General features: G+C 35.5%; 1 protein-coding gene across 1 annotated transcript in view; it reads right to left on the bottom strand.

Annotated features, from left to right (window-relative positions):
• The window catches only part of TMEM232 (transmembrane protein 232), a 225,899-nt gene that overhangs the window by 190,618 nt on the left and 23,140 nt on the right, over window positions 1–12,141 (bottom strand). The window contains 2 exon segments of the mRNA XM_027101246.1: window positions 26–149; window positions 11,834–11,967. Of these exon segments, the coding sequence (XP_026957047.1) occupies window positions 26–149; window positions 11,834–11,967 (258 nt within the window).

The raw sequence follows: 12,141 nt of genomic DNA, 5'->3' as shown, positions 1-12,141 counted from the left end.
ACCTAAATTAACAATATACTATTACCTGATTCTGAACAGACATAATGCTTAAAAGAAAATCTCTCATTAGGTCCATGAAAGCTTTCAAACAGGCTATGTGTAATTTGGCAGCCTCCCCAAGGACCAACAAAGCCAGTGCTGAATCCAACCTGGAAATTTTATGAACAAAACAACAAAGACTTTCGTTTTAAATAATAATAAATAATTTTTTAATGAAAAAGGTAATAGGCCAGAAGAAATGACTATCCTGGATTTCTAGATACATTTATTTTCAACAAAGACTAGTATCGTTTGCCACTAGTTATGATAAAAGCTTATAGGAAAGGGCCACATCGGGCAAGATGTTGAGTTCACAGCAGTGTTCTGACAAAACTCTGAGAGTAATAAATATTACAAATGATCACATTTCTTCACAGATCCTGTATAACAAGCAATCAAGGCCTCTGGTTCTATAGTGTCCCCCAAATCTCACAATAGGTTTTGATTTTTAACCTTTTACAACTGATTCCAAGGGGTGAATTTCAAGAGAGTGTTTTCTTCGCAAAAGAGAGAATAAAAAAATGGTCTTCCTAAATACTCTAAAAGTGCAGTGTTATTTGATTTTTACAAAAAGTGCAATTTCTCAGAATAAAATTTATATTGCACATTAAATGGAAAACTGTCAAGATTCAAAATATCATATAACTGGGAAATCATATAAGAATTTGTTAGCCATAACAAAGAATTTGTTAGCTATATATGTTAGCCATATATTCTAACAGTTTCAGGAAATTATACATTTAATGCTATTGTTACCCAATTGAAAGAGACATAGTTTGAAAGGGAGCTAATAATAATGCAAATATAAAATTGCCTCTGCCTAGAGCTACATATGGCCTTGATTTATAAGCCATTAATCAGTTAAAAAGGTAATATATTCTACAATTATATTTGAATTTCACAACTGTGATATTTCAGGTGAGTCAAGTTCGTGATCATTTTCAAAAGGAAACACCTCTAACCACGGAAATAAAGACAATTCTTTATATTTGAATGGAGCTTTACAGATCTCAATGTGCTTTCACACAAATACTTCCTCTGATCTGAACCACAATTTTTGACACATTCAAGAACTTTTTAAAATCTTTTTTTTTTTTAATATTAGAAAATTGAGACTTAAATAGATCTGGGAGATTTGTCCAAGTTCATGTTTTAAGCTAGGTTAACTAATAACTGAAGTCTAGGTTAACTGAATAACTGAAGAAATACCACCTATGGGTATTTCCTGTTTTTCAATTTTGCTTTTCTAAGCCATTCTCTAAGTACATTAATATTTAACCTTAGTATTACAATGTTGCCTATTTTCCACCTAATATCATTTGTCTCCTTCCTTTGAAACTAAACCTCAATTTTGTTCAAAATGGCAGAGTGCTCAGTTAATGTTGCTTGCTCAAGATGGAAACATTCTACATCTGGACTGGGATAGTGATTACACAGGTGTACACATTTGTCAAAGGTCATAGATCTGTATACATAAAATGTTTGAATTTTATTATATGTAAATTATAACACAAGAAACTTAATTTTGAAATATGACTCCCCAGGGCTTCCCTGGTGGCGCAGTGGTTGAGAGTCCACCTGTCGATGCAGGGGACACGGGTTCGTGCCCTGGTCCGGGAAGATCCCACATGCGGCGGAGCAGCTGGGCCCGTGAGCCATGGCCGCTGAGCCTGCGCGCCCGGAGCCTGTGCTCCGCAACGGGGAAAGCCAAAAAAAGAGAAAGCCCCAAAAACAAAAAAAAAAAAAAAAAAAAAAAAAGAATGGAATAAAAGGAAGCTAGAAGAAGGCTGGATCTTGAGGATTCCCTTAAGCATCTGCATCAGTAATGCACTGCTTGTTATGTGCAATAAATAAAGCCCTATTTGGTATGCAATTGCAGTCAGGTTACTGTTACATTCAGAAGAACTAAAGCCTAGCTGATACATTTAAACATATTTACAAGCATGAAATTTAGAGTTGAAAAATCAGAGATGGAATCTTAGCTCTGCCACTAACTAGATATATGGCAAAGGGCAATGTTCATACCTTAGCTGAATCTTAATCTACTCATCTATAAAGTAAATATAGCAAAACCTACTTTTCAGAGACTATGAGATTTAAATGAAATACTCTATATAAAATGACTGGGTTCAAAAGGCTGAACTGAACTGAATTACAAAAATACTATTATTTCAAAGTCAATGGATATGAGTTCAGTAACTTTTTTTTTTTTTAATCTATGATGACTGAAGGAAAAGGTCTAGATGCTTTCCAAGACGAACAAAGGTGAGTCCTTCCCCAGAATATTCATCGCAGAGGTTTCATGATAAGGTAAAGGAGAGGACAGTCTCAGAGTTCACAAAACTTCTTTACCATGAATATATCTCATAGTCATAAGGTTTTGTTTCTTCTGTTCCCCTTTAGGTCTGGAAAACTGTAGCTAACCTAGGGCACTTTCACTAAAATACAGATTGAAGAATTTCCATCAGTGTCAGCCACCTATGGTAGAAAAATTCTTCACCAGAAACACTGTTTCAACCAATGCTGCTGACTGCAAAATTTTCTATAAGGGAAAATGCCTTTGACAAAAATAGACTAAAAGCACCAATACTTATAAATTGAAGTTTGTTAAAAATAAAAACTGAAAATCAATGCATGTAAAAAGAAGTTTTCAAATTGAATTAGGTTAGTAATTTAAATACAGTGTTAGCTTCTTTGTGAACTCATTGCAGGACACCAAGTCTCAATTACCAGTACATTGACTTACTTTTATAATGCCATGAAATTAAACATGTACATATAAAGTAATTTATATATATTATAGATGTCCCCCTAATTATGTAAATAAACTGAGGCAGAGGTTTACTGGCTTGTCTAAAATAACATAGTTACTTGATTTATTTTACTTTGTAGCTTTGCTTTTTTAATTTTTTCCTCTTTAAAATTTTTATTGGAGTATAGCTGACGTACAATGTTGTGTTAGCTTTTATTTATCTTTATTAATTTTTATTGGAGTATGGTTGCTTTACAATGTTGTGTTAGCCTCCACTGCACAACAAAATGAATCAGCCATACACATACAGATATCCCCTCCCTTTTAGACTTCCCTCCCATTTAGGTTACCACAGTGCATTGGGTAGAGTTCCCTGTGCTATACAGTATGTTCCCATCAGTTGTCTATTTTATACATAGTATCAATAATGTATAATGTGCAAATCCCAGTCTCCTAATTCCTCCCACCCCACCCCTTTCCCCTTTGGTATCCATACATTTGTTCTCTACATCTGTATCTCTATTTCTGCTTTGCAAACAAGATCATCTATACCATTTTTCTTGATTCCACATATATGCATTATTATACGATATTTGCTTTTCTCTTTCTGACTTACTTCACTCTGTATGACACTCTCTAGGTCCATCCATGTCTCTACAAATGACCCAATTTCATTCCTTTTTATGGCTGAGTAATATTCCATTGTATATATGTACCACAACTTCTTAATCCATTCCTCTGTCAATGGACATTTAGGTTGCTTCCATGTCCTGGCTACTGTAAATAGTGCTGCTATGAACATTGAGGTACATGTGTTTTTTTGAATTATGGTCTTCTCTGGGTATATGCCCAGGAGTGGGGCTGTTGGATCATATGGTAGTTCTACTTGTAGTTTTTTTTAGAACCTCCACACTGTTTTCCATAGTGGCTCTATCAATTTACATTCCTATGAACAATATATCACTTGTATTCTTATACACTAACAACAAAAGGGCAGAAAGAGAAATTAAGGAAACAATCCCACTTACCATTGCAACAGAAAGAATAAAATACCTAGGAATAAACCTACATAAGGAGGTAAAAGACCTGTACTCAGAAAACTATAAGACACTGATGAAAGAAATCAAAGATGACAAAAAATGGATGGAGCGATATACCATGTTCTTGGATTGGAAGAATCAATATTGTGAAAATGACTATACTACCCAAAGCAGTCTATAGATTCAATGCCATCCCTATCAAATTACCAATGGCATTTTTTACAGACCTAGAACAAAAAATCTTAAAATTTGGATGGAGACAGAAAAGATCCCCAACAGCCAAAGCAATCTTGAGAAAGAAAAACAGAGCTGGAGGAATCAGGCTCCCTGACTTCAGACTATACTACAAAGCTACAGTAATCAAGGCAGTATGGTACTGGCACAAAAACAGAAATATAGATCAATGGAACAGGATAGAAAGCCCAGAGATAAAACCTACGCTCCTATGGTCAACTAATCTATGACAAAGGAGGCAAAAATATATAATGGAGAAAAGACAGCCTCTTCAATAAGTGGTCTGGGAAAACTGTACAGCTTCATGTAAAAGAATGAAATTAGAACGCTCCCTAACACCACACACAAAAAATAAACTCAAAATGGATTAAAGACCTGAGTGTAAGACCAGACACTATAAAACTCTTAGAGGAAAACATAGGCAGAACACTCTGACATAAAAGCACAGCACAATCTTTTTTGAGCCACCTCCTAGAGTAATGAAAATAAAAACAAAAATAAACAAATGGGACCTAATGAAACTTCAAAGCTTTTGCACAGCAAAGGAAACCATAAACAAGATGAAAGACAGCCCTCAGAATGGGAGAAAATATTGCAAATGAAGCAACTGACAAAGGATTAACCTCCAAAATATACAAGGAGCTAATACAGCTCAACATCAAAAAAACCAAACAACCCAATCCAAAAATGGGCAGAAGACCTAAACAGACATTTCTCCAAAGAAGACATACAGATTGCCGACAAACACATGAAAAGATGCTCAACATCACTAATCGTTAGAGAAATGCAAATCAAAACTACAATGAGGCATCACCTCACACCAGTCAGAATGGCCATCATCAAAATATGTACAAACAATAAATGCTGGAGAGCGTGTGGAGAAAAGGAAACAATGTTGGGTTAGCTTTTAAAATTAATGTGAATCACTGCACACAGCTAAACAGTACCAGACCTGGACTGGACTTCAGCTATCCTGACTGTGGTCCAGCGTTCCTTCTCTACTTATACAAATGAACTAACATATAATAACCAGGGGCTTCATAAAAAGATATCTGTCTGCACACCACCTTATAAAAAGGTTAGAAACATCAGCATTCAGAACAGTTTTCCTAGGTTCTCCTTACTCCTCTATATATGTTTCCTCTATGACCAAATTATTATTTTAAAAGATAGAATTAAAATGTCTCCAAGTTGCAACTCCTACATAGGGTTACTTGAAACTTTCAATAGATATTTTGGAAAACACTGACAATGTCAAAAATCCACACAATCCTGGAGACTGAGAATGAAACAGATGTCACTATCTTACAGGGAATGTCCTGTAAGATATAAAGCATAGAATTGATAGAACTGGATTAAGAACAGCAAGAAGGAGTAGCCACATGCCACTTCAAGAAACACAGCAGCCTTGTTTCCCAAAAGAAGGTTAAAAGAAAAAAAGTAAAGAAAAAATTATCTCTACTGTCTACCATGTTTTTCATAGAAATAAGTAAAGCCAATCCTTAACTTTGAGGTACTGAATTTTTAAGGAGCCAGAGTATTATCTCTATGCTTTTTATCCTCACCTCTCCATACTTATTCAGAGATAGCAACTTCCAGATGACAAAAGGATGGAAAACAGTGCTTGTGGGGATATGTGTGTAGGAAAAGGGGCCACGGGGTGGGGAGGAGGAGTGCTGTAATGGGAATGCTGGAGTGCATTTTCTCCTCACAAGTTAAATAGAAAAGAATAGGGAGAATGCAGGAAGTTCCCTATGATACTGCATGTGGAGTGTTGTAGCTTTTAACCTCTGTAATGTATGCTATGAACACAAACCTCTTATTTTAAAAATGACAAGTTTATATAAATCTTCCCTAGTTCTGAGATAAGTAAAATAGAAAATGGAGGAGAGGGCCCTACATGAGATGATTTAAAAATATATTATAGGGGCCTCCCTGGTGGTGCAGTGATTGACAGTCCGCCTGAGGATGCAGGGGACACGGGTTCGTGCCCCGGTCTGGGAAGATCTCACATGCCGCGGAGCGGCTGGGCCCGTGAGCCATGGCCACTGAGCCTGCGCGTCCGGAGCCTGTGCTCCGCAACGGGAGAGGCCACAGCAGTGAGAGGCCTGTGTATAATATATATATATATAATAGGAAGGACTAAAGAGAATATCAGTCTGAATACTAAGAGAAGATCATAACTCTGAAAGTAATTTCTTCCAGGAGCCAGAAGACATTTTTACAAGACTCTTAAGCATCTTTAATAAAGCCCAGGAAGAACAAACAACAAAGAAAAGCCTTGATACTGAGATGAAAGGTGGTATAATAAGAAAACAAGAGGGTGCAGGATATTAAAATTACAGAAATATAATTCAAATTCATAACGAAGGAAGTGACTGCAGAAAATGACACTTGGAAGGGAACAAACTTGAACAATTCTTCAATAATTTAGAGGAAGACAACCACTGGCAAACTGAGATCCATTACTATCTAACTCCTATCGAAACAACCAAACATAAAATAAAGAAAAATAAACCCACAGTACCACAAAAAAAAGAAAGAAATTTTAAGGGTTTTAAAACTATGAAGAAAATGTAATCTAAATGAAGGCAAACCTTTCCAATGCCAAGAAGCCCAAAGTTTGATTTAAAATGTAATGCAGGCGTATATGGATTTTCCACCACCATGTAAGAAAAACCCTAAGCACAGAGAGGCAGGAGTTGGGAACACATGTGAACCACGAGCAATCAATGGAAATCCTCCATGAAATGTAGCCCAGTAGCCACAGCATCTGTGCACAGCTTCACACACTGGGGGCTTCTCTCTAAGTAAAGCAGAGGATTTGCCCCAGCAGCTTCCTAAGACGGTCAGTGAGACATAAGAGGAAGCATCTATCTCCTGGCTACCAAATCACAAAGGTGTTCCTAAAAAATTCTGGATTGAAAATAAAACAGATAAAAAGGGGGCAGACTGGCTTTGAACATCTCATAATAACTAAAAGGTAGGAAACAGCATCGCAACATTTAGAGATTTAAAGAGGGGAATTAAAAATCTGTGAGCATAGAAGCCTATTTCCAGACAAAGTGTACTTAAACTTTTTAGGGGGAAAAATGGTGACAAATGTTATATTCAGCCAAGGGTCATATGTAATCAAGGGCCTGCCTAATGAAATAGGTCACCTATGTCCATGCTTAGAAACTTACTCAAGCCAGCCAAGAAAGGAATAGTATTTAACAGCTTAAGAATGGAAAATCCTAGTGTTAAATGGATGACAGTGAGTGGGAAGAATAGATACATTTTAATAAGTCAAAATTATTTTATAAATATGATCCCCAAATTAAATACATATATAAACCATTCTTTAAGGAGAAGAATGAACATTTTAAGTAATGATTTAACTATAATGTTATCAGAAACTCAAGATTACATTAACAGGCTAGGGAGGGGAAAATTAGTACAAATAAATTAGTCTCAATCTTCACCGCACATGGAGAAGAAAGCAGACAGAATTTCTTTCCTGATTTTGACCATTTAGGAAAACTAGTTTAAAGAATATGTTCCTCTTGCCATTTCCTGATTTCTGACATTCAGAAGAGATGGGCTATGTGAAAATCTAGTCTTTAACCTGTCTGCTAAAAGGGTTCTTTCTCCTACACACAGAACATTCCTGGCGCACCAGGGAAGGTAGTGGGGGAGAATGAAAGGATGGAGTGTCGACAGGCCATGATGGCTGTTCAGAAGGCCTAGGTGCTCACTGATTGCCTTCTTCCAGGCACTTGGTCTGGCTGTGTGGCTAGTTGGTGGTAATTAATCCCAGTAACAGGATCCTTCTTTCAGTCTTTGTTTTTGCTCTTGTTTTTTTTGTTTGTTTGTTTGTTTTTAATCATGGCAATTTAAGAGACCCTGATTGGAGTTGCAACCCCTGTGTCATGTAAAAACAGGTCTTATTAAATAATTTTAAGACGGATAATGGTATAATCACGTTTATGTTGTAACCCTGGCAGCAGAGTATGACAGATTACTGAAGAGAAAACATAAGGCCAAGAGACCAGTTAATAAGCTACAAAAGTCATGAGACAATAAGGTCCCAACCCAAGGTGGGGACAGTGGGAGTGGAGAGCAGGGGAACTGCTCTGAAATGTAGTCAAGGTGCCCAAGTTGGTTAACTTAAGGAGAGGACATGTGTCAGGTACTGAGACAGAAATTCAGTAGGTAGGAGTTTACGAAAAAAAATCATTCAGATCTGAACTAGCAGGAAATGAAGTATTAGGGGAGATCCAGACTTTAAAAGGTGTTTTCATATTACTTACCTTATTTAAATCTCCCAAAAGCTCTTTGAGATGGCTATTACCTCTGTTTAACTGCTGAGCAGACCCTGTTCATAGGGGTCATGCGACTCAATCAAAATTAGACAGGTAGCAAGAGATAAGACTAAAACTCAGGCCTTCTGATTTGAAGTTGAATGCTTTTTCACCGCACCATAAGGTAGCAAAGCATAAATTATATATTTACCCTTGATACGACTAAATGTTTACATTTAGCTCAGAGGATTGAAGGGTCAATAAGAAATCTCGGAAATGAATCAGAAGACTGAGGACCTTCACTGACATCTCAGCTCATGAAGGGGAATTATTGATGAAAACTTTGGTCTGAAGGGTTTTGGTTAGACTATCACACAACATTATAATTACTGGGGTTCAGGGAGATAGATATTGCAGAAGGCAGTGATGTGTCCAGAAGTAAAGGCCTTGCTGCCCATACAAAGCAGCAGATTCTTTGTTCAATTTATTTCGATGCAAACACAAACACTGTATGTCTGGAAAACACTTGCAATGTCGGTATAATTTTAAATTGTCAGTCTTTTTTGGAATACATTCATGGAGCGATTAAATCAGCTATTTTCTTTGGGAGATATAATTTTATATGTTATACTGCTCTCCTGAAGTGCCATGCTGCATTTCTCAGCAGTCGCATTGGCTAATAATTCAGTTATTAACACAATTCATTATTTTCATGTTCAATTAGAAAGCCTTTTGCGGTGGCTTGACCTATCTCCCCAGAGCAAATGGGGCAGTTCGTAAAAGGCCAAACCACAGGGTGGAGCATTGAGAGTATGAAGCATCATATAAAATTTAACCATATTAAATGGAAACCTGCCTTACACAAGCTGCTTATCTGCGGCACAAGGCAGCTAAACTTCCAAGATAAAGGCTGGTGCGTGACGCTGGGAGCGGCTCGTGTATTCTCATTTTCTCTACTTCTTCACCCTATTTTATAATTTATTGTAATTAGTACATTTCCTTTCCTCAGTTTATTCCCTGTCTCTCATCGAGCAGAGGTTGCTCTAATCCTGTGAGTCTTTCCTGGAGTCTTTTCATGGATCCTGGGCCTATTCTTTTGAAACCACTGGCTTCTGTTTCTTTCCTTTTGTGCTGTATGATCTTTATAAAGGGGGTTATAAGGAGTCAGGCAGGTACACACATGATGAATTATCTGCTGATGGATAGCATTGGAGAAGGGCAGATGAAAACCACTCACTAGTATTGGCCCAAGCACTTTTTGCCACTATTAATGAAATTTCTTTTGATCAATCAGTTGAATGGTCTCCCTCTGCATTTTAAATCTCTGATCATTCTTCTATCATGTGGTAATTTACTGATATGCATGGAAAATGAAACTGCTTACATTATTCCTATTAATAGTCACTTGGCATTGAATTTCAGGTCCTAAACCAAAGATATCTTCCACCAACTATCACAATTTTAAGGCTATCTGGTCTAGCAAATCCTAACAAAGTCTTAATTTACTATCAGGGCCTGAAGCCTCAATTTTTCTATTTAATTCTAAATATGTTCAGTTCATTTTTAAAATTTCTCACAGGTACCTAATCTCAGGAGCACACAAGACCAATATTAAAGTTTTCCCATAAATGTAAAAGTATTTCTGGTTTGATTTTGATAATTACATCACAGTTTGTTTGGTTTTGCCTGGAATAATGACTTCTTGAAAACGGTATAGGCTGTCACATAAATTAAATACTTTTAAAAAGAAAAATTAATTTTTTAATATTTGATATAATGTTATCATTATAACTAACAGAAAATTTGACTAATAGAGAAGTTAGTCAAATTGCTAACTTAAATGTCAACAGGTTATTTTTGTTTACTAGAATCATCTTTAAAAAAAAGTCAAATTCTTTTCTTAAAAAAAACAGTAAATAAAACTTTAAAAAAGAGAAAAAAAAAGTAAATATAAGAAATACAATCAAAACTATTTGGCAGTGCTCTTTTAAACAATTACCTTTTCCAGTCTATTATGAACAGTCACTGTGTTCCACCATTTTATTCAATTAACTCCTCTGTTCATTCAGCATTGTCTAAATACTGACTTTCCCTCCCATGCTTGATTTCCACAATGTCCTCCCAGAAAAAGAAGTCAGGATTCAGTGACAAGATGCCTTTAAGCAGTTACCTCCTTAATAATGAAGCCAGAATGAAAGCGGGATGATATACCAAAAAGAATGGTACGCTGGACCTTGAAATCTGGTTCCAGTCACCAGTAAGCCTAATAAACTTGGCCTCAGTTTCTTCATTTGTAAAGTAAGAATAATCTTGTATTATCCCTAAAACCCCTAAATTTATTAAATACTAAGTTTAAAAAAAAACCTATCAAAGAGAAATAATTGAAAAATTAAATCAAGTTTGATGCAACACAGTAAAAATGAAAATTGGTTAAAGAAACAATTTCTTGACTTTCAGAATTAGATATTCTTAATCAGCCACTTTTACTATCTCAGCAGTTATCTAAACATGTTTATTTGGTAATTATTAGAATACCTTGAAAATAAACTGACAAAGTCATGCAATATTTACTTTTATATGTTGAAATATAATTTGCTATTTTTAAATCAAGTTAGAGTCTTCCAAGACTCTAAAATAGGCTATTTCAAGGGAATTAGACATGCTCTAAGCCATTCTCCAGAAATCTTTACTTGATCTAGAATCCCCAAAATATCCAAATGAAACTGGAAAACAGCTTTTGTCCAGAAGAAATATACCAGATTCTTAGAATTTACATATACAAATTGGTTGTGCAGAGTAGGCTTGCCAGAGGCTTAAAAACTGGAAGTAATTTTAAGAAAAACATATGAATTTTCAACTTGCTATGGCACAACATATTATTGTTATTGTTAGTAGTGAAAAAGGAATTCAAATCTCTGATCATCCTCAAATATTGCAAAGGGATATCCTCTGATCAATTTCCTCAGAAATACTCCTTTAAAATTCTTCTTTCCTCCATTAACCCATGCCCTCTTTTGTACTAATTTAACACTTCTTTTTCCCTTTTCAAATTAACATATGTATAGGAGGAAATTAACACTTATCAGTCATTTCTCTTCTACTTTACAAATAAGGCATAAAGAAACAAAATCTTAGTATATTTCCTCCAAGGATAATAAGCTGTACTTCATTGTTGTTTAACAACTTGGAAAATAAAAGATGTTTTAAATGTGGGAATGAAGTTTCAATAGCAAATTTCCTTTAATAAAGACAAACAACGCAATACAAGCATGCTCATCTAGCCAAAAAAAAAAAAGATAAGAAAAATTTATTGATGAAATGAACTAATACAAAATATATAAATTGCCCTTGCCTTTGGAACTGAGATTATAAATTTTTTTCATAGTCAACTAAGGTGTGATTAACATTTAAGCACAAAGGTTATTTAACATTTAAACACAAAGGTTTCCCCATGAGTTACTTTGGATTTATAGGATCCCTCTTACCAGTGTTTCTCTTGAAGCTGTGTTTTATGAAAGATGAGATGTTCAAGCACCTTATTCAACTGGGGTCTATTCTTCTGAACGCAAGTCCAGGCAGCAACACAGTGCCAGAGCAGGTGGTTAATTTCATACCCTTCCTGATTAAGTTGCAAATGTTCCTGTAAATAAAATATATCTGAGAAAGAGTTCTTTGACTTGAATAAACATGAAAATAAATTTTAAATGCATATTTTTTCTACACCATGTTACACCAAGTAGAGCAATTTAAATACATTTTTGTAAGTATATATAGTTAATCTGAACTTAATTCT

The sequence above is a fragment of the Aethalodelphis obliquidens genome, unplaced genomic scaffold (genome assembly GCF_003676395.1).
Source record: "Aethalodelphis obliquidens isolate GAN/ISIS:26980383/991018 unplaced genomic scaffold, ASM367639v1 scaffold4, whole genome shotgun sequence".
NCBI lineage: Eukaryota > Metazoa > Chordata > Mammalia > Artiodactyla > Delphinidae > Aethalodelphis > Aethalodelphis obliquidens.
This window is presented reverse-complemented; position numbering and strand designations above follow the sequence as displayed.